General features: G+C 44.4%; 1 protein-coding gene across 10 annotated transcripts; it reads right to left on the minus strand.

Annotated features, from left to right (window-relative positions):
• Nucleotides 1-1,570: 1,570 nt before the first annotated feature.
• LOC132868911 (uncharacterized) lies at nt 1,571-20,960 on the minus strand. Of its 10 annotated transcripts, none has more exons than XM_060902206.1 (9): nt 19,791-20,960; nt 13,342-13,420; nt 12,014-12,122; nt 9,474-9,745; nt 3,860-3,964; nt 3,416-3,641; nt 2,946-3,112; nt 2,337-2,730; nt 1,571-2,146 (listed from the first exon to the last, which is right to left on the minus strand). In XM_060902206.1, the coding sequence occupies exons 1-9, from the start codon at nt 20,948-20,950 to the stop codon at nt 2,022-2,024; spliced, it is 2,637 nt and encodes an 878-aa protein (XP_060758189.1). In that variant the 5' UTR covers nt 20,951-20,960; the 3' UTR covers nt 1,571-2,021. The 10 variants fall into 10 exon arrangements, with proteins under 10 accessions (XP_060758189.1, XP_060758188.1, XP_060758187.1 ...); XM_060902205.1 differs by having other exon boundaries at nt 3,416-3,620; nt 11,945-12,122; XM_060902204.1 differs by having other exon boundaries at nt 11,945-12,122.
• Nucleotides 20,961-23,557: the final 2,597 nt, after the last annotated feature.

A 23,557-nucleotide genomic window follows, 5' to 3' on the forward strand; every position in this document is an offset into this window, starting at 1 on the left:
CACAATCCAAGAAGGCTAGATTATTCCCACTGACGTCCTCCCGAGTGAAACTGATGTTGATATGCACTGCAGTGATGTGCTTAGAGAAGGCTTCCACCTCATGGGTTTTGATTTTAACCCAGGTGTCATCCACATGTCTGAACCAGTGGCTGGGAGCAACTCCTGAAAAAGTGGTCAAAGCTTTATGTTCCACTTCCTCCATGTAAATATTGGCCACAATAGGGGACACCGGTGAGCCCATGGCGCATCCATGCTTCTATCTGTAGAAACTTTCATTAAACTGGAAATAAGTGGTAGTCAGGCAGAGGTCAAGCAGGGTGCAAATCTGGTCCGCGGTGAGGTTCGTTCTATCCAGTGAGGTGCGGTCTTGAAGGAGTCGTTTTCTAACAGATTCGACTGCTTCTGTGGTGGGAATGCAGGTGAAAAAAGAAGCGACACCATAGGAAACCACGGTTTCATCTGAGTCTAGTTTGAGGTCTGCAACTTTAGTAGCAAAATCTTGGGAGTTTTTGACGTGATGTGGCGTATTCCCAACAAGAGGAGCCAGGATGGTGGCTAGGTGTTTGGCAATGTTATAGGTGACCGAGTTTATACTGCTGATGATAGGTCTGAGTGGAGCTCCTTCCTTGTGAATCTTGGGGAGTCCATATATGAGAGGTTGATGGCTTGGCCCTTTTCTAGTTGTTGCAGGCAGCTAACAACTTTCTTTTTGTAACAACTGGTGGGGTCCCGCCTCAAGGTTTCATAGGTGGTTGTGTCGCTGAGGAGACTGGTCATCCTGGAGTGGTAGTCCGCTGTGTTTAGCACCACTGTGCATCTCCCTTTGTCAGCAGGAAGGATAGTGATGTTCCGGTCTCTTTGAAGCAATGTAAGAGCCCTCCTTTCTTGGCTGGTGAGGTTGGAGGGGGGTGCTTTCGCACTGGACAGAGCAGCTGATATCTAAGTTGTTCTGCCTCTGTGTTGGTCAGACTGTTTCTGATGGCTGACTCTGTGGCTGTGATGAGGTCTACCACTGGTATCCGCTTTGGTGAAACTGCAAAGTTAAGTCTCTTGGATAAAACATCTTTCTCTGGTTGGGTGAGTACCCTGTCAGATAAGTTCTTCACCCATTTCTCTTCTATGTCCGGTTGTGTAGCCTGGTCAGATTTCTTCCGCCAAGTCAGCACTTCTGTCTTGCTGGAGGAGGTGGTTTTAGACAGCAACATTTGAAATTTGCACCTATGAAACCTTGAGGCAGGACCCCACCAGTTGTTACAAATGAAAGTTGTTAGCTGCCTGCAACAACTAGAAAAGGACCAAGCCATCAGCCGATCTCTGTACTACAGATAGTACCCTAGGGTACTATGTTTACTATGACCTGGATGACTGAGAATCTTCACTGTGGTGAACAGTTGCTCTTTTTCCCACCCACACTGTTTTCCTCCAAAATTGACATTGTCCTTTCCTCGACGATATTGTTTCTTTTAATCACTTGCTTTCATTGTAGAGGAGTCTAAAAATAGCTGTTATGGTAATGGGTTAAACAATTAATATTCTCCAAAAATGGTCCAGTACAACATAACACTGAAAGTGCAAAATCAAAACCAGTTTTATTATGTACAAATTTACAAGGTGCCAGAGTCGGAACATTCCTGCCCCCTTTCCAACATTTCATTCCATGAATCACAGACTAATCTGTGGAGATGAGCAATATGTAATAACTCCTGAGACTATATCTTTTTTGGACAATTCAGGGTGAGGGCTAAATTTCCTAAAACAAACACAGTCTATGATGCTATCCAAAGTTCCTAAAATACAGCACATGGTGATGTGTAAACTTTTTACTTGGTGGTGGTGGGTGTCTGTCTAGATGGGCTTTGGCTACTCCTCCTTAATGGATTGGGTGTTGACAGAGTGGTTCTCTGACTTCCAGGCATGGCAATGTCCATGTCCAAGTTGGACATTCCAGAAAGACTGGACAAGTTCTGTGTGCCTGGACTGAAATAGTCCTGGTTTGTTGACACCTGTGGCCCCTGCTGTGGCTAAAAGGGTGGGTACTGTTGGTGTGGAGGAGGTGGTGGCATCATGGGCTGTCTTGTGGCTTGATAAAGACCAAATGGGCTCCCGGATACAGGAGCAGATGACGGCCTGGGTGGATGTGGGATACCTGTAGGAATAAATAACAAACCATACAAAATACAGTGTCAAAATTATTTTAACTGTCAAGTTAAAATTTTTGCAAGTCATATTTTTAATATTGCAATATTACGTTTCAGTTATAAAAACTAATTTTCTCCAGGAATGTTTGAGTTGATATCCTCATAAATACGTGTATATATTTAAACCAATAACTTTACCAGGTTGTGCACTTGTTGGGTCAAAGCGCTGAGACATGGCCAAGTTTCTCCTAGCAATGTTCATCTTTTTGTGCTTATACATTATGGAAATGACCTCCTGTTGGAACTCCATCCATTCCTCGTTATTCAGGTCCTTCAGTTCTGCCACCACCCAGTTGGCCCAGGCACTTCTTGTATCAGTTACCATGACTTTGTCCCTGCAGCTGGTATGGAGGGCCCGACTGCTGATCTGCTGTGCCAGCTGGACAACAGCCAACTCCACACTTGACTTGCCTTTCCTTTTTGGTTGACTTTGACTGCCTTGGACAGAACTGGGTGGGGCATCAGAGGACTCGGCCATAGCAACTTCCTGGTCATCATCACTATTTTGGGTTGGACTGGGTAATGGGGGGAACTGCAAGAAATAAAACATTACAGTGACTGACAAAGGCATTATTTGTAAACAATCATAACATACAAAAGTTTAACTTTTATTCTTGCTTATAAACACTACAATCAGTCCTTCAGTTTGTCTAAACCTAAAGAAGGTAATATTTCACTCAATTTCTTTAGCCATTCATCAGCAATACTCACAAAGTCCTAAAATTAATAAATAATTTGTCTACTTACACTGGTCACATTTTTCCTCATTCTCAGATGTGGTGCTAGGAACTGAAACTTGTCCTGCACCCACTGTGCCCTGTGTGTAAGTGGGTGCTTGGCCTGCCCATTTTTCCCAGACTTCAGTCTGGTGAAAGCTGTCCTCTGTGTCTTAAACCATGTTACTATGTCTCTGACTTCAATAAAACCAAGCACATAAATGTCACAAGACCACATTTTAACAAAACACGACAGTAATGTTAAACAGTTCATTGCTCCTGGAAATTAGACAGGTCCAAATATTTACGTTACTTTCTTTAAACAATTATTTTTACTGCAAATAAAAAGTAGAAAATATTATGCTATTTCAGTGAAATGTGGCATTCCTGTAATTAAAAACTTTTTTTTTAAATAGGTCATCCTTGAATCTGTCTGACCACCTGAACATGATTGGATTTTATCATATCAATTGAAATGTTGAAATCAGAAGTTATTCTTACCCATTAACCCCATTTCCTTGGCCTTTTCCTGCAGCAGTTTGTTTTTCTTGTCGGACCGTTTGTAGTTCTTGTTATTGTGGTCATACATTTCAGGGTGGCTGATGTACCACTCAACAAGCTCCTCCTCCTGGTCACTGTCCAGGTCCACCAGCCTCCTGCCCTTGAGTGACTTTGTGGTCTGCTGGCTGCCACTGGCGTGTGGCATCTGGTTCTCAAACACATCCAACTGAGTAAACATAGATTTAACTCATCTGGCTAAAATGGTATCAACTGACAAATCTTATATCCTAAGTGTGAAACACCTTTCAGAACTCCGTTACTACAGTCAGACATTTGCAACACACTAATCAGAAATCACACTTGAAATAACTTTGACCAAGAGTCTCAGAATCGAACCCCTAGAACCCCATTTTATTTATATAATAGAAATCATAAAGAACTAACCTCTGCCTCCCCCTGTTGGTCCTCAGACTCTGACTCCTCTTCCTGTGTTTGCTGTGCGTCCCTCCCTGTTTCCAGCTCTGGGCCTGTCTCAGCATCCTCACTTTCCTGCGGAAAGTCCCAGGTTGAAAACAGAGGTACAACTTCCTCTGTGCCTTGAAGTGCAGGAGCATTATCATCAACCACCTTCTTATCCTTCTTGGCCCTTTTCTTTTGAGGAGAACGATCACCAATGCCTTACTCAATAGATTTCAACAATGTATGACATCAGTGCCAACCACAAACGTGTCGTCTAACCATCAAACCCTTCGCCCAACCAATTACAAACCTCGGTGAAGGATCGCCGAATGTAAAAGCACTTTTCAAGTCTTGGTGAAGGGTAGGCTACGCCTCGCCGATGTGTCACCAAGGCCCCCCCCGTGAGCATCAGGGATATGAACTTGAGACAAGTACATAACATTACATTAATGGCATTTAGCGGACGCTCTTATCCAGAGCGACGTACAACATACTCAGAGCAGTCCGGGGAGCAGTTGGGGGTTAGGTACCTTACTCAAGGGCACTTCAGCCATTCCTGCTGGTCCAGGGAATTGAAAGGGCAACCTTTTGGTCCCAAAGCTGCTTCTCTAAACATTAGGCCATGGCTTTCCAAATACATCTCAAGAGGCTCGGCGAAGGTTCCCCGGGCTTCAGGAAGTATTCCCAAACTGTTAGTATTTGCTGCTTGTTTTCGTCGACAAAGTAAGCATCGCCACCAAATTTCAATACATGCATTGAAGTTTTCTGAGACGTTTTTGGCTGTTCATGAGGTGGAGACATACCAAAAAACAACCTGCAAAGCTTGGAGAACATTCGCTGAGTATCACGTGATTGGTGGCTAAGCTACCAATTTTTCACCCCAAAGTATTTGCAAATTAAACCCATTGTGAGCTGTAGCGTGACCTCATGAACCAGTATCAGGATGTGTGTATTAATAGAGACTTCAAAACACTCATGTGCATCTCTCTGGATAAGGACGCTTGCCACATGCCATAAAAATAAATGTATTCAGTCCTCCCATTAAGCCCAAACAATTGGTTTCCTGCAGGTCATTAGTGCAAATCCAATCAGTAATTAGTTTTTTTAAGATAAAGAAAAGTTTCTCAGGATATCCCTCCCAAAACTGCCACCTTATTGTGGTGGAGGAGTTTGTGTGCTTGAATGATCTTAGGAGCGATGTTGTTGGGGGCATTACGCCCCTGTCAGGGTCTCCCAAGGCAGACCAAGAGCAGTTCACCAAAACCCATATGGGGAATCAATCGAGGACCGTGACGTCGCCGGTATGGCGCAGCCGGGGCCCCACCCTGGAGCCAGGCCCGGGGTTGGGGCTCGTATGCGAGCGCTTGGTGGCCAGGCCTTTGCCCATGGGGCCCGGCCGGGCTCAGCCCGAAGAGGTGACATGGGCCCGACCTCCTGTGGGTTCACCACCCACAGAGGTAGCAGTAGGGGGCTGGTGCAGTATGGATTGGGCGGCAGTCGAAGGCAGGGGCCTTGACGACCTGATCCCCGGACACAGCGGCTAGCTGTTGGGACATGGAATGTCACTTTGCTGGGGGGGAAAGAGCCTGAGCTTGTGCGGAAGGTTGAGAGGTACCGGCTAGAGATAGTCGGGCTCACCTCCACGCACAGCTTGGGCTCTGGAACCCAGCTCCTCAAGAGGGGCTGGACTCTCCACTTCTCTGGAGTCGCCCATGGTGAGCGGTGGCGGGCTGGTGTGGGCTTGCTTATAGCTCCCCAGCTCAGCCGCCATGTGTTGGAGTTTACCCCAGTGAACGAGAGGGTCGCGTCTCTGCGCCTTTGGACTGGGGAGAGGGCTCTTGCTGTTGTTTGTGCCTACGGGCCGAATAGCAGTATAGAGTATCCGGCCTTCTTGGAGTCCCTGGGAGAGGTACTGAGGGGTGCTCAGACTGGGGACTCCATTGTGCTACTGGGGGACTTCAATGCTCACGTGGGCGACGACAGTGGCACCTGGAGGGGCGTGGTTGGGAGGAACGGCCTCCCCGATCTGAACCCGAGTGGTGTTTTGTTATTGAACTTCTGTGCTAGTCACAGTTTGTCCATAACGAACACCATGTTCGAGCATAGGGGTGTCCATAAGTGCACTTGGCACCAGGACACCTTAGGTCGGAGGTCGATGATAGACTTTGTTGTCATTTCATCTGATCTCCAGCCCTATGTCTTGGACACTCGGGTGAAGAGAGGGGCTGACCTGTCAACTGATCACCACCTGGTGGTGAGTTGGATCTGCTGGCGGAGGAAGAAGCCGGACAGACCTGGCAGGCCCAAACATATGGCGAGGGTCTGCTGGGAACGTCTGGCCGAGCACTCTGTCGGGGGGGGCTCTTTAACTCCCACCTCCGGGAGAGCTTTTCCCAGCTTCCGAGGGAGGCAGGGGACATTGAGTCTGAGTGGACCATGTTCTCTACCTCCATTGTGGACGCAGCTGTTCGGAGCTGTGGCCGCAAGGTCTCCGGTGCCTGTCGTGGTGGCAATCCCCGAACCCGGTGGTGGACACCAGAAGTAAGGGATGCCGTCAAGCTGAAGGAGGAGTCCTATCAGGTCATGTTGACCTCCGGGACTCCTGAGGCAGCTGACTGATATCGGCAGGCCAGGCGTGCCACAGCTCGGGCAGTTGCGGAGGCAAAAAACTCGGAACTGGGAGGAGTTCGGGGAGGCCATGGAGGACTATTGGTCGGCCTCGAAGAAATTCTGGCAAACCATCCGGCGCCTCAGGAGGGGGAAGCAGTACTCTGCCAACACCGTTTACAGTGCAGGTGGGGAGCTGTTGACCTCGACTGGGGACATTGTCGGGCGGTGGAAGGAATACTTTGAGGATCTTCTCAATCCCACCATCATGTCTTCCATTGAGGAGACTGAGGCTGATGACTCAGAGGTGGACTCGTTCATTACCCAAGCCGAAGTCACTGAGGTGGTTTGCAAGCTCCTCAGTGGCAAGGCACTGGGGGCGGATGAGATCCGCCCTGAGTATCTCAAGTCTCTGGATGTTGTGGGGCTGTCTTGGTTGACATGCCTCTGCAACATCGCGTGGCAGTCAGGGACAGTGCCTCTGGAGAGGCAGACTGGGGTGGTGGTCCCTCTTTTTAAGAAAGGGAACCGGAGAGTGTGCTCCAATTATAGGGGAATCACACTTCTCAGCCTCCCAGGGAAGGTTTACTCCAGGATACTGGAGAGGAGAATTCGACTAATAGTTGAACCTCGGATCCAGGAGGAACAATGCGGTTTTCGTCCTGGTCGAGGAACACTGGACCAGCTCTATACCCTTCATAGGGTGCTCGAGGGTTCATGGGAGTTTGCCCAACCAGTCCACATGTGCTTTGTGGATCTGGAGAAGGCATTCGACAGTGTCCCTCGTGATATTCTGTGGGGGGTGCTTCAGGAGTATGGGGTTTGGGGCTCTTTGCTAAGGGCTGTCTGGTCCTTGTACGGACGGAGCAGGAGTCTGGTTCGCATTGCCGGCAGTAAGTCAGACCTGTTCCCAGTGCATGTTGGACTCCAGCAGGGCTGCCCTTTGTCACCGGTTCTGTTCATAATTTTTATGGACAGAATTTCGAGGCGCAGCCAGGGGCCGGAAGGAATCCTGTTTGGGAACCACATGATTTCATCTCTGCTTTTTGCGGATGATGTTGTCCTGTTGGCTTCTTCAAACCAGGACCTTCAGCATGCACTGGGGCGGTTTGCAGTAGAGTGTGAAGCGGCTGGGATGAGAATCAGCACCTCCAAGTCCGAGGCCATGGTTCTCGCCCGGAAAAGGGTGGCTTGCCCTCTCCAGGTTGGTGGAGAAGTCCTGCCTCAAGTGGAGGAGTTCAAGTATCTCGGGATCTTGTTCACGAGTGAGGGAAGGATGGAGCGTGAGATCGACAGGCGGATCGGTGCAGCCTCCGCAGTGATGCAGTCGCTTTACTGGTCCATCGTGGTGAAGAAGGAGCTGAGCCAAAAGGCGAAGCTCTCGATTTACCGGTCGATCTACGTTCCAACTCTCACCTATGGTCATGAGCTTTGGGTAATGACCAAAAGAACAAGATCGTGGATACAAGTGGCCGAAATGAGTTTCCTTCACAGGGTGGCTGGGCGCTCCCTTAGGCTGCTGGGCCATAGAAGGTTCACGCTGCATGCTGCACGCTACACGGTCACGTGAAGAACCGGACCCTGGGCCATTAAACTTCATGCTTGGATGTTCACGTGTTGCATCTGTTCTACTTTGACCGAGTAATACAACAATAACCAACAATATGGACTCTTCGGATGACGACGATTGCCTCATTCTGCTTTTACTGAGACAGAGGAAGAGAAAAAGGAACAGAATTTGGAGCCGAGAACACTTCCTTCTGAGAGAAACCCGTGGTGAATTTCACCGAACATTCTATAATCTGCTTGACAATCCCGATGAAGAACTATTTTTCAATTATACCATTCAATTATATTTTTTCTGAAGTTTTCCCCTGAAAGCATAGAGTTATCTCCCTAGACCCGTTCTGATTGGCTGGCGCGGCGGTGACCGCATGCATTGACTGGAATTTCCGTCTTCACGCCTAGAAAAAAGTGTGCATGTTCATTTCACGCTTCACGCGTGAAGTGTGCAGCGTGAACGCCGTTCTATGGCCCAGAGCAAGTCATGCTACGTTTGTCCACTTTTCTTTACACGCGTGTAGCGTGTAGTGTGCAGCATGCAGCGTGCAGCGTGAACCTTCTATGGCCCAGCTGCCTTAGAGATAGGGTGAGAAGCACAGTCACTCGGGAGGAGCTCGGAGTAGAGCCGCTGCTCCTCCACATCGAGAGGAATCAGCTGAGGTGGCTCGGGCATCTTTTTCAGATGCCTCCTGGACACCTCCCTGGGGAGGTGTTCCAGGCATGTCCCCCCGGGAGGAGGCCCCGGGGAAGACCCAGGACACGCTAGAGGGACTATGTCTCTCGGCTGGCCTGGGAACGCCTCGGTGTTCTTCCCGAGGAGCTGGCCGAGGTGTTCTGGGGAAAGGGAAGTTTGGGCTTCCATGCTCAGACTGCTGCCTCCGCGACCCGGTCCCAGATAAAGCGGAAGAAGATGAGACGAGACTCTCAGGATAGAGTTTAGAGTGAACTGTACAAGTACCAGTAAGTTACAAGTAAGTCTGATGGACCTGAAAGTGTGTGTAGTGTCTCCTCATATCACTAGTAAGAAAAAAATTTATATAAATTGGAGTTAACTTCCTCCAGTGGTTATATTTTGTTGCTTAAAAGTGAGTGATCTTTATAATAAATTTAACCACGAGTTGGCCTAGTGGTTAGCGTGTCCGCCTCTTGATTGGGAGATCACGAGTTCTACTCGTGGTTGGGTCATACCAAAGACCATCAAGTGCCTACTACCGTCTGGCAAGGCATGCAATACAGATGTGAGTGGGGAGTCAAACTCTCACGGTTACCAGAGGACTAGCCCTAGCCCCCCCCACACACACACTGTAACCCTAGCTATGTAATAGGTGAGAGGCTGAGGGCTACAGAAACTGGGATTGGCGCCGCCCTATGCGCCACATGGCGTGGAAAGGACTTTGATCGATTTATAATAAATTTAGAACAAACTCACCACCCAGGAGTATTCACTGTTCATGGCTTCCTCTCTGTCTCCCAGCTCTCCTTGGCAGGGTCCAAAATGTGTACCTACTGGAAAAGTCTCCCCCATATTAAACACTCCCAGGCCTGCATCAGGAATACCGGACTTCCGAATCTCTAGTCCAGGAGGAAGAGTTTGTCTGGCTCGATCAGAGACTCCCATGGGAATTGGAGAATCAGGAATGAAGAGGGGTGGTCCATGAAGTTCACACTTGTTGAAGAAGAAGGATTTGCAAAGTTCACAGTCTGAGAGTAGAGGAAACACATTGGGAGGCAATGATGCACAAAAGTAGATGTAATGTGCGTGTGTGTGAGAGAAAATATACATTAGAATGGTATAAAAATTACTCCAACAAAGCTTGGAAGAAAGGTTCATGGAACATCTGATTGAGACTCGAGGTGTATATCAAGACCGAAATTACAAGTTGTTACACAAGTATGGATTTTTTTTTTTAACTTCTGTACGAGCATAAACAAGGGGTCAGGTATGAAGCTTGAGGGACAAACAAAACCATGTTCAGTAACATGACAATGTAGTGCTGCCTGATGTATTTACAACATCCTTAGTAACTTCCTGGTCAGGGTCATAGCTGTTTTAAATTAGGTTACTTGTTTGTTTATATTTTAGGAAATAAAACCAACTAAATTTGTTCAGAGATCATAAGGTGGATACAAATAAAAAATAGCTGTTTGTGCAGGCAGAAATAAATAAATCCTCCTCATCCACATCTCTGTTTGAGCTTGCTGACAGTTCTGGTATTTCTAGATGTAGGAATTTTCACACACATTCACACCAAGTGGGAATTTAAACAAACACTAATTTGCCCACTTCTGGAAGAAACCAATGAACCCACAGGATAGAGAGAGGGAGAACTCTCAAAACACCACGCAAACAGTAACCTGAGCTCAGGACCGAATCCAGGACCTCTGCGCTGTGAGGGCCTTGGAGCTGTGCCACCATGATGCCCCTAAATCTGTACACAGATAAATATTTGGACCCCTGACCATCACACCCATATATACTTGTTGACCATCCCATTGCAGATTTATTCCCACTTTCTTGATATAATAAGCTCCACTCTTCTAGGAAGGCTATCCACTAGATTTTGGGGTGTGGCTGTGGGGATTTGTGATCATTCAGCTACAAGAGCATTAGTGAGGTCAGGTAATGATGTTGGATAAGGAGATCTGGGGTGCAGTCAGGGTTCCAGTTCAGTGGGGTTGGGTTCAGTCAGGGCTCTGTGCAGGACACTCGAGTTCTTCCACTCCAACCTTAACACATCATGTGCTTTGGGCACAGCTGCATTGTCATGTTCAAAGAGGTTTGGGTCTCTTATACCCCCTTTCCTCCAATGCAAACTAGGTGGCAGTTTTGGACTGGTTGGTTCAACTTGCAAACCTTCTAAGAACCGGTTTACTTTTCAACAGGCTAGAGAGCCATGTCATTGTCAGTGTATACTTGGACAGGCCACCCAGGTATATTAACAGCTGCCAAAGTATATACATCTCCCAGCAACACTAGCGCCAAATACAATAACTTTTTTTTTTTTTAAATTCACATCTATACCCAAAGCTCTGGTTTTCCTTCTTTGGATTAGAGTAGACTAGACAGACTGCACATACAACCCATTTAAAAATGGTGGTCAGAAAGTTTTAATTGGTCATGATAACCATGCACAGGAACCTCTGACGTACGCAGATTTTGGTTCTAGACCAGCAAAGTGTTGGTGCCACTCTTGAACTGGTTTTCTTGGCCGAGAACTGGTTCTTCGGCTGTCAAAACATGAAGAACCAGTTCGAGATTAAGTACCGGCTCTGAACCTGACCTCGAACTGCCTCGGTGGAAAAGGAAAAACTGTAATGCTACAGACGACAAACACATATGATACTGTGTGCTTCCAACTTTGTGATAATTGTTTGGAAAAGAACTACATATGGGTGTGATGGTCAGAGGTCACAAACTTTGATCATATAGTGTTTAAAAAAAAAGAAAGAAAGAAAGAAAAAGGTTAAAAAAATTAAATCAAACTTTTTTTTTTGAACTAGTCAGGTATTGTTGGTAACACAGAGACTGATCGTGTGATAACATCGAGTTGCATGGATTAATAGTAGGCCTATGCTGGTTGAAGCAAGTGTTGTTTTGGGGAGAATTTCAGGTTAAAGCTTTAAAGAAAATAAATGTAAAGTAAATTATTAAAATTTTAGTTTCTCTCACTCCTCGGTTTGACCTTACACTCTCTACAAACATGGGGGGAAAACCCCTGCAAGTTCATACTTCACCAATAAAATAAATTCAGTCAGTCACAATTTGGTGAGTAAACACTCTGACACAAAGGTTAAATCTCAAATGACCCCCGATTGTACTTCTAGTGCACGATACTTTTAGTGTGTAGGGTCGAATAACCAAGGAGTGTGACTGAGCTCCAGAGTGGCCTGATGTCTTACAGAGGTAGTCTTTACTATCAGGACCTTCCTCTTTAACGGAGACAACTTCAGGTGGGTTGTCGAGATCACCTCCATGGTTGTAGATGTTCAGCTCCAGCGTCTCCTCTTTCTTCACGCAGACTTCTGACACCTCAGATGTTCGTCCATCTGAAGTCTCCGTTTTCACATTTTCACACAACTAAAGATCAAAACAAAACAAAAAAAACACTTACTCAGAAAATACTTTTCACTCCTCATTATGAGCTATACTTTTTTTTTTTGTAAAACAATTCATTAAAGTGCATATCCTGGACCAATTTCGGGGTTTTTTTATATGAAAGAATGTCCCTTTACACACTCATCTAGAAGAGTAATTTTGCACAAGGCCATCTGTCTACAGCAGGAAAAAAAAAAAAACGTGTCTGGAAAAATCCCAAGGGAGTCTGAAGCCAGATTCGTGACGTCACCTGCGGAAGCGCCAGCAGGCTGAGAGAGCTTGCACGGTTTCAGTGCACAGCCTGTGTAGACCAAGTTTAGCAACTAGCGATTTTGCATTGAAATATGGAATTGTCACCTGAGCGCAATGTTACTTCACCTTTGGATGAAGAATATAATGAGATGTCAGAATTATTTCTTACCCTGGCAACAGTCAACTTGTGAATTGCCGATTTTCTTGGTCTTTTTCTCGGCTCTGCTTGGTCCTCGGCTTCGAGGGCCTCAGTGGATGCGGCACTTCGCCTTCTGTCAGGGGAGACGAACACGGCTGGCTCCTTTGGTGACGCGGACACAGATGGAGACGGTGTTGCTTTGGGCATTCTGACAGATGGAACTGCGTCTTTTTTCAGATCAAGTTGCCTCGCGAAGCCCATTTCCCACTGCAAATAGTTCTCAAAGTCGTCAGGCCTTGTGAAGTGAGCCCCGCATATGATGCTGTAGTCTGTAGCATGTAGCCAATTTTTCCGGGTGCCTCGCACGAAGCGCTCCCATTTCTCTCTCATTGTCCGATCTTTTGGAAAACGATGAGTACTAATCCCATCAAGATTGGTGTTGCTACACCCTCCTACGATACATCTGTTAACCATTTTAATAATTACGTGATAATGTTGAAGAAATTTGCAGAAAACCACCAGGTTGTTTTCTCATAAACAAACCAGCGCTGATGTAGGATTCAGAAGGAGGCGTCCCGCACGTGACGTCACGAAAATCAATGTTTCCCAGGAAATCCAAATGCCAAGTTTTTTCAGAGGCGGACCAATTCGCCTCAAATGGCTTGATTTCAACTGAATTTTTCTGGTATTGTGCAAGGTAAAAAAACTGCACAAAACGTGACAGATATTTGACCAAAGTTTAATATAAAATAAGAGAATTACATTAATCTCGCTCTTAAATATACCCAAGATGTGCCCTTTAAGCTTTACCTGTGAGGGATCAGGATCAGGAGCCTGAGACTTCCTGAAGGAACGCCATGTGTCTCCTGATGAACTCATTATACCAGCTCTAAACAAAGATTAATAATAATAATTGATATTTCTATAAAAATAAATAAAAGTAAACATATAAAGCTGCTCATAAACCTCAACAGTAATTCGTTTTATTGTTAAACAGTTAAGAAAGAAAAAAATAAAAGATTAAATAAACACTGACAGCTGGTTTAGTTAGCTTAGTCAGCTAGTTATACCAGTGAAGATTATATAGGTGAAAATTTAAACATGGGCAGAATTACAAATCTCTCCTTACTGGATAAAAAGTGCACTACATAGCGCGCGCACGGCATTATTTCATACTGAACGTAGTGCACTTAAACAGTGAAGTGCAGCTCCATTTGGGATTCGCCCACACACCTTCAGCTTATTTTACCTCAGGGTTTTTAAAGCAGAACGAGTTTGTAAATCTTCAGAAAGAGACACAATAACGTGTTTTTATATTTTAACTCCATCGCATCTAACGCTGTCAAACTTTATCAGAGAGATGTGTTTTCGTGATGATTAGCTCAGTCGGCTAAAGATGTTCAACCGAACAGCGGCCTTTTCTTCTCGAATGTTTTCTGGTGGTTGGAGAAGCAGCTACTGAGCGCCACCTGCTGGACTGGAGTGGAGTGGAATTTCATCGCCCAATCCTAACGGACTTCTACTAATTACAATTAAGACTAGCAAGGGCGCAGGTTTGGCATTAACACTGGTGGGACATAAACCCAGTGCCACCAAATTTTGCTCTGTTGTGTTCCACCAAAAGAGTCTCCAAAGTCCAGACTTTTAAAATTTTGAAGTTCAGAACTGTAGTAATTAATCTCATCTCATTATCTCTAGCCGCTTTATCCTGTTCTACAGGGTCGCAGGCAAGCTGGAGCCTATCCCAGCTGACTACGGGTGAAAGGCGGGGTACACCCTGGACAAGTCGCCAGGTCATCACAGGGCTGACACACAGACAACCATTCACACTCACATTCACACCTACGCTCAATTTAGAGTCACCAGTTAACCTAACCTGCATGTCTTTGGACTGTGGGGGAAACCGGAGCACCCGGAGGAAACCCACGCGGACACGGGGAGAACATGCAAACTCCACACAGAAAGGCCCTCGCCGGCCACGGGGCTCGAACCCGGACCTTCTTGCTGTGAGGCGACAGTGCTAACCACTACACCACCGTGCTGTCCAATAATAATATGCAATTCATTTGATTAATTGCAAATCTTGCATGTGATGATTAACTCATTCTACCAATTTGCAAATGTGTTTTACAAGCGAATAACGCATTGACTGTCAAGAGGGTGTATGTTCCTTTCCCTCATGAATGGAAGTAAAACACAAACAGTGCGTTACATTAGGCTGGCAGGGTATGTGACGTTTTCAAAAGAGAGGCGGAGTATAGTGTAGCAGATTAGGTCCAAATTTTACAGGAATACTTCACTTAATGATACAAGCACCAAAATTTGCACAGACTTAGTTTAGATACCCCTCCTTCAGAAAAGCCTGGTAGCCACCTGAAAAATTCAAGATGGCGGCCAAAATGGCGGCCGAAAAAGCGGGAAAGCATAATATCTATATTTTGACCTGCAATTAACGTTTTACAGTTTATTACATCATATACACATAATTAAATGATGCATTTCACATGATTTTGTTTATTCTTCACCAAATTCACACATTTGATCAGTGTATAATTTTATTTTAGGACTTTTTTAAGTTCATGACTGCAAGACAAATAGTGTTCATGATCATCTATTTATATATGTCATTATTATATAGAAGAATGATGTCAGAGCCCAACCAGGGCACACTGGTGACATCATTGCTGTGAAACTCAGCATGGGGTTTAGTGTCAGCTAAATGTGTGACTAACAAATAACACTAACAAACAAATGTAGTTTTCATACATGTATTTATAAACTATATTGCTTAGTACTCAAATGTAGTTATACAATTTAGTTTCCCAAATGCTATCTAATTAGCCCCAACTTTTTCAGCTATTAGCATTAACCCTACTAATATAGTTGTAGACCAGTAGTTAGATAGCCGCACCTGAATTGACAGGATGTGCCAGCGCGGGAAAGCCGAGCTAAGGGTAACGGGGCTGTAGTTACCCGGATAGTGTACAGATCGCACGGGAATTAAATGGCACTAGATGAACGATCGGGCTAGGTGTAGAGATCCACTTGAACCTAGTTGAATCCCATACCACAATGTGCTACTTAGGTTAGGCGGTAAAAGGATAAACCCTCGGCCTTTACCACATATTCATACGATTATGAACTCCAACCAGAATAATCCTTTAAGTTGTGCTAAGACATCTGACTGGGAAAAATGTTGTCTGTGTCAGACTGACAAAGCAGAAGAATTAATATCACTACCATCACATTATCCTTGCAATCCTGAGAATGATGGATATTCTATGATAGTAGTTAGTTTTAGTAGTTTTGACCCAGTGTCATAGCTTTTGCATTCTTGTTCTATTACAATGTAACCACAAGGTTGTTTTGTTCCAGTTGTTTTGCCCTAATGGCATTAGTTTGTATATTTTCATACCTATGATTAGTTGCGTTTTAAATCACCAGAGGTTTGTTATATTGTTTACATATGTTTTGTTAGCAGTAATATTGAAATGAGAATTTATCTGTATATATGTGAATGAGGCTGTTTTATTATCTTTATGTGCAAAAGATAATATGAACTGGCCTAAGCTATGTTTCTTATAATTTTGTTTGTTGCATCATGTAGTTGTGTTTTAAATGATATGGTTTTGTTTCAAATATTATGAAAAATTGGCTGTTTTCTTGAGCTCTGTCAAATTTGATGATTTATTAAGTTGTACTCTGTCACAGTCAATAAGGTATGTATTTTTGAGTCGGCCATCTTGGAAAATGGCTGCCATCTTTACTGTATGTGTGGTTATCAGGAATTCCTTAAGCACTTTGGTCTAAACTATATATTTAGCTCATTTTATGACTATCTCTCGATGAAGTGCTCTGTCAGTAATTTATGTGTTTTAAGCCAGCCATCTTTAAAAATGGCCACCATTTTGAAATTTTGTGAGGATACTAACCTTACTAGAGGCTATTTGGCTTTAGCTATGTTTCTTCAAAATTTGATGACAATATCATGAAATGAAGCGCTTTATAAGTACAAAATGCATTTTTAAGTCGGCCATCTTGAAAAATGGCCACCATTTTGAATTTTTGTGTGGCTACCGGGCTTTTTTGAAACATCTTGATGTTATCTATGTCTGTGCAAAACTTGGTGCTTGTATCATTAAGTGAAGTATTTTGCCACTAATCTGCTACACTAGTAACCAAAAATTTCTGATCAAGAAGGCGGAGGCTGTTTTGCTTATTACGTGAAAACGTTTGATTTGATTAAAAGGTGTCTGGGCCACAAACAACGTCCACATCACCATCGGGTTGTTGTTTACGTGTCGTGTTACACGAACTCAGTCAGGGCTCTGCAGGTCTTAACTGAAGCACTTCAGTTTTATTATTATTCATGAATTACAGTCTGGGCGGCACGGTGGTGTAGTGGTTAGCACGGTCGCCTCACAGCAAGAAGGTCCTGGGTTCGAGCCCAGCAGCCGGCGAGGGCCTTTCTGTGCGGAGTTTGCATGTTCTCCCCATGTCTGTGTGGGTTTCCTCCGGATGCTCCGGTTTCCCCCACAGTCCAAAGACATGCAGTTAGGTTAACATGGGGCGGCCTTGGGCTGAGGTGCCCTTGAGCGAGGTACCTAACGCCTGACTGCTCCCCGGGCGCTCTAGTGTGGCTGCCCACTGCTCTGGGTGTGTGCATGTGTTAACTGCTTCAGATGGGTTAAATGCAGAGGATGAATTTCACTGTGCTTGAAGTGTGCATGTGACAAATAAAGGTTTCTTCTTCAAATTAAGGGTTAGCGGGCTGCTAAAGTTTGCAGGCACTTCATAAGCAAGACTTGGTGCAACATTAGCACAATTTGATATGATTTAATAATGTCTCTGTGGCCTTAATGAACACCAGTTGTTGTCGGTATCAAGTCGGATTGTTATTTACATGCCACACAGACTTGGAAAACAAACAGTAATATTTATATGTTGTCGTTTTTACACACTGAATATGAACTGTTGTTAACGGATTCCTTTTACGAGCTAACGTTACATTCCTCAAGGATAGTTTGCTAGCTAGCAGCCGGTCACTGCACTGCAACCGCACTTGCTAATTGACATGGTAGCCAAATTGCTTGCTGTTTTCGTGACCACGCCCCCAGAGAAAATATTCATGAGCAAATTTTGCGTGGTGTTTCGCCCAGTGGAAACTTACAGTAACCATTTGTGTACCGCGCACGGAGCGTGACTTTTTTTTCTCCAATCAGAAATATTGGTAGGGACACGTCCATACCCAATTCTACGCCTATGAAGACTAGGGTAGGTAATTTATTTTAGAGGCATTTTTTAAAATATATATTTTTTAAATTATATCCTGAGAGCGATTAATAAAACAAATGCTCTGAAATTAAAAAGAAAGAAAAAACAGTCATCTGTGGCAATCACAGGGCTGTAAAAAGCTCGTCAAATCATTTCATTTGGTACGAATAAAATGATCAGATGTCCTACCTGCCTAGTACTCACTGCACGTGACCAGAGTCTTCCACAAGGCTAGACAGACATATTGTTAAAGACTAATGAGCTAGCTGACAGTCGCAAGTACTAACAATAGTAGCTGTTTACACTCATCGCGATAATTTTACATGTCTTCCTACATGTAAATGAAACATGAGGTAGCTGAATGACAACAAAGCACAACGCTCCTCCGTCCCCAACACTCTCACATGGACTCGTTTTCAGGCGGTACTCAGGCAGTACGCATTCATGTGTTTTAAAGGGGTGGCTTTGAAGGGAGGGGGAGGGATTTTTTTCACTTGGATACTCTCAAAATCTCGCATACTCTGACTGGTTTCTCCAAAATGGCCTACCATGCCTTTAAGCATGTGAAATATTACATGCCTGAATTACATGGCTGCATTTGGTTGTTTTGAACGTCTGTGCTGGGTGTTGAGGACTGGGAACACTAAATAAATAAATCAACCTATATCAACAAAATGAAATAAAATGTATAGGGAGGTAAACCTTCTCAGTCAGCAGCACAAGACAAAGAATAGTCAGGAAGAAAAATAAATAGATTTTTTTTGTGGTGCGGTTTTCATCAAATCCTGCGCTCTGATTGGCTGGTGAGCGGGTCCGTATCCTACGGTACGGACCCCAGTTACAGACCCCTTGTTGTTGTTCACAATAACAACAAATGTAGTAGCAAGATTTTTATCAAAAATCTTATAAATTTTTGCCAGCATTTCTCAGGAGAATAGCATTAATTTTACAGCATGGATAGTGATAACGACAGTGTTCACAGCAAAAGTTTTACTACCCTGAGGAAAAAGAAATAAAATAAAACATTTCAGGAGAAAGCTAAAAACCTGTAACTGTTGCTAACGCCAAGTAAAAACATGGCTGAATCCTGAATGACTCAATTTTGTATAAATAGGGGACTACGTAGGAGGCAAAATGTAGTTTTTTCCTGCCATGGAAGTGCACTTGTATACCGAGGAGGAAGCAATTTGCATTACAGCCGTGAATAAGGATTCAAAATGGCGTCTTAGCTCGCCTCAGTTTTCCCTTTCGGGCGCTCGCGTTTTCTGTTAGAATTTGGTAAAGAAAAAATAAATAAATATATTATTTACCAGCTTAAGGTTGATCCGTATGGTGAAATACCGTGACCTCGGCCGTGAATACTGACCTCGGCCCAGAGGGCCTCGCTCAGTACTTTCAAGACCTCGGTCACAGTATTTCACGATACGGACCTCCCAGCTGGTAAATAACACACACACACACACACACACACACTATATTATATTATGTATGATAGTAGAGTCTTCTTAACTGTGAGAAGTCAGTTGCATTGTTAAAAAAAAATTTTAAATACTGTAAACGTTACAATAATTTACTCGCAGCAACGTTTCCAGTAAAGTGCATAGTAAACTATGACATGTTTCCAGTATGTACTGGACAAAATCCAGTCATTTACTGGCAGCAGGGCACATTAACCATAAAAATGCTTGCATATGTGATTAATTTACTATAATCAAATATACCATGCACTGAGAGGCTCTGGTTGAGATTATGGATTCTCTGAAGTGACTGGTGTAGAACTATTTTGTGGCGCAGGCCTGAAGGAAAATGATACGATGCCAGTCACCTCATAGAACCCATAATTACCGGTGCCAAAGCGGAAGTGTGGCTGACTGCTTGTGTTAACCGGACTCATGGTGAGGTTACTGGACCATGAAGCATGAGCATTGTTCTGGTTTGTCAGATGTTGCTGTGGATATGAGTTAGGAATTGCACTGAATACTTGCTCAAGCTGACTGTCAGTGGATAAATTATCATCTGTATCATCAAACATGCTGTCAAAATTGTCTGATGTTGATGGTTGATCATCGATGGGCACATCCTCTACAAACTCAGAAGGTTTTGATCCGCTGAACTGGATTTTTGCTGATAATGTGTTCGACATCTCCTTTTTTTTCCCAGCATAGTTTTTGATTGATGCTTCTGATCGGTGGCCAGAAATGGTCATGATGTCCCTGTATGGGTAACCGGCGTGATCCAATATGGTTATACTGGTGGCCCTGAGTGAGTGGTTGGTATATTTCTTGGAGCAGCCGGCAGCTTCGCTTATTTTCTTTGTCATCGATTCTAAAGTATTCTTGCCCAGAGGTACATGATCATACCAGACACTGTTATCCTCATCTACTCGCTGTTTTGGTCTTTGCCAGAAATAGTCACACAATGGGTTCAATTTGCCGAGATATTTCTTTAAGGTTTTCACAGGGCATCTCAGATTTCCTGGAATTTCATGCATCTGACCTCCCTGGCTCTCCTCAGCAGCTTCAGCTTGGTGATTCTTTGGATTCACAACTCTGAGAGTGAAAAATTCGTGTCCATTTTCTTCATGTAACACAAAATCATGTGGTCTCATCCCTCGCAGTTTTTCCCTTCCTCTATTAGTGAAATAAATCATACAATCCACGAACACTTTCTGCTGTAGTTCCTTGGGCTTGGAGAGATCCAGACTGGCCTGTATGAGCCTCATATCCGCCGGGCTGACAGGAGGGTGGTGCTGCACTGAGGCTTTCCCTTTGGATTTCAGTTTCCCCAGTGTCGCTTTGAAGGTCCGATTGGAGACTGAAAAATCTTGACTTCTGATGTCAGTCCGTCTGGCTGCTAGAAAGTGCCGCTGAAGAGCGAACCTGATGCTGTGCATTGTTTTAGCGCAGTAATCCGCTCCTTTCTTACTGCGAGCACCAGCGTAAAATCTTGACAAGAGTTTGTCCAGTTGGCTGTTATCCAGCTCTTCATAATTCACTTCAGCAAGACTGCAGTATTCCTTAAAGATGGCTAATCCATACTTTATTTGTTTTTTTGTGTTCTCGCTGTCAGTTGATTCTATAAAATCCTCCAAATCCTCACCGTCTTTGAGATTGAATCTCGGCATAAACTCACTGGGGGCAGCCATGTTTGTTGTTTACGTCGGGGCGACTTTTGACCCGCGCATGCGCAATAGAAGTAGGCTGTCCGAGACGAGTGAAGCCATCTGGCCGCCATCTTACCACTCGCATTTGGCTTGTGTGTTAAACCGTCATATCCGATCAAACTTGCCCCAAGAAAAGAATCTCCTCCCCCCCCCCCCTTACCTCCTCTTGTTTTCTCAACTATACTCAAATTCCTTACATATCTTTATAGCTCTCCCCTTTTCCAGTCCAGTCTATGATCAGTTTTTGAACAGCTCTTTTACGACTACAATTATTTCAACGGAGATTATTTCAGTTTTTCTCTTACACAGTACATCTTTCTCTGTCGTACATTTCTTCTTCCTTCCTATCTATTATACCAACACAAAGACATACGTTATTTCCCAGCTGGGAGGTCCGTATCGTGAAATACTGTGACCGAGGTCTTGAAAGTACCAAGCGAGGCCCTCTGGGCCGAGGTCAGTATTCAAGGCCGAGGTCACGGTATTTCACCATACGGACCGACCTTAAGCTGGTAAATAATATATTTCTCTTTTTCTTCACCAAATTCTAACAGAAAACGAGAGCGCCCGAAAGGGAAAACCAAGCTGAGGCGAGCCGCCATTTTGAATCCTCATTCACGGCTGTAATGCAAATGGCTTCCTCCTCGGTATACAAGTGCACTTCCATGGTAGGAAAAAAAACTACATTTTGCCGCTTATGTAGTCCCCTATTTATACAAATAGGAGTCATTCAGGATTCAGCCATGTTTTTGCTCAGCGTTAGCAAGTTAGAGGTTTTTAGCTTTCTCCTGAAATGTTTTCTTTTATTTCTTCTTCCTCAGGGTAGTAAAACTCACTTTCACTGTGAACACTGTCGTTATCGCTATCCATGCTGTAAAATTAATGCTATTCTCCTGAGAAATGCTGGCAAAAATTTATAAGATTTTTGATAATCTTATAAATCTTATTAAAAAAAAAAGATAAATGTTGACAAAAAATGCTACTATGTTTGTTGTTGTGAACGATCGAGTCGCCAGAGATCCATAACCGGGGTCCGTACTGTAGGATACGGACCCACTCGCCAGCCAATCAGAGCACAGGATTTGATGGAAACCGCACCGCGAAAAAAATAAATGTACAATGCTTCCTTTCTAGGCCAGGATTATTTTCTCATGTTGTCATTTTCACTTCATTCTCACAGTCAGGTCTTAACAGTAGGGTATTAGGCAGAAAAAGAAAATTACCAGTCAAAAATAATATTTTATATAATCCTGATGAGCGCCGCAGGCGCGAAGACGAGCGCCGCAGGCACGAAGTCCCTCTAGGGGGGGTCTGGGGGCATGCCCCCCCAGAAAATTTTTGAAATTTAGACTTCGTTTCCTGCGACTTCCGGCGACTTCATTTCCTGCATTCTAGGACATTTTCAGGGTGAAATGGCGTGTAATTTTTGATCAGAAATATTGCATATTTTTACTTTGTTTTTTTTTCAGTTTCACTCCTGAATGTATCAGATGTGTGTATGGTGTTTGATTTGGTAACAAAAGTGAAAAGAAAATAAACAACAATTAATTGTATATAATCTTTTGATCTAGTTACAGTATTGAATTAAAAAAAACCCAACAGTATTCTATTTTACGTGGCACAAATTAAATCGCAGAATGTCTGTCACTGACTGTCATCCATAATATTTTGACCAAACTACTCAAAAATTAAAATTAACTTTGGAAGAACGGGAACTGAGTTTCTTTGGTTTACACAAAGATTACAGACGTCTAGGGGCCTGCAAGAATCGGTCTGCTGCTGCATCAAAGTCAAATTCCTGACGATCTAACTTTTTGTAGCTTTGTCTGATAAGCTGCTCCAGCCTAACTATACTTACTTTTGTTCTCAACTTGGTTTTGATCCTGTTCTGAACAGAAAAGACTCGCTCAGCCTCTGCATTGCCAACAAGCACACATATTGCCATTGACATGAGGTGAAACATGCTTGGATAGAGCCGCTGATTTGGCATGTTTGGACCTCCAAATATCTTCATCATGAGCTGAGTTGGTCTTGCAAAATGACCCTCTTCCTGCCATTCATCATCACCATCTGTTGAGAACCTGTTCTGGTATACTAGTCGCTTGAAGGCAAGAAATTCTCCTCTTGCCTGTCTGAGGGTCGCTATCCCAATCGATCGGACGGCGACCCCCCCCCCCCCCCCCCCCACGTGGGGGGGCGCCTCCGCGGCTGGAGGCTCGCAGGCGCCCGCTAGGCGCCTCCGTCCTCCTAAACCCAGATGCGCCTCGCGCCTCTCAAGGCTCTCTCTCCCCCGACCTCCCGACACGCGCCAGAAGGGGAGGGCCCCCTCTCCCTTTTTCGAAAACCCCATCCGAACGCGACCTCAGATCAGACGAGACGACCCGCTGAATTTAAGCATATTACTAAGCAGAGGAAAAGAAACTAACCAGGATTCCCTCAGTAGCGGCGAGCGAAGAGGGAAGCGATGAAATATTCTGATTTTTCATTTCAAGTTTTCAGTATTTTTCGTATTAAACTGTTTCTTACGATTTGTAAATGATGGCGGAACATAACTGGATTTATCAGATGACATGTGGGAGCAGACCCGGC

Source organism: Neoarius graeffei, chromosome 20, assembly GCF_027579695.1.
Source record: "Neoarius graeffei isolate fNeoGra1 chromosome 20, fNeoGra1.pri, whole genome shotgun sequence".
Lineage (NCBI taxonomy): Eukaryota > Metazoa > Chordata > Actinopteri > Siluriformes > Ariidae > Neoarius > Neoarius graeffei.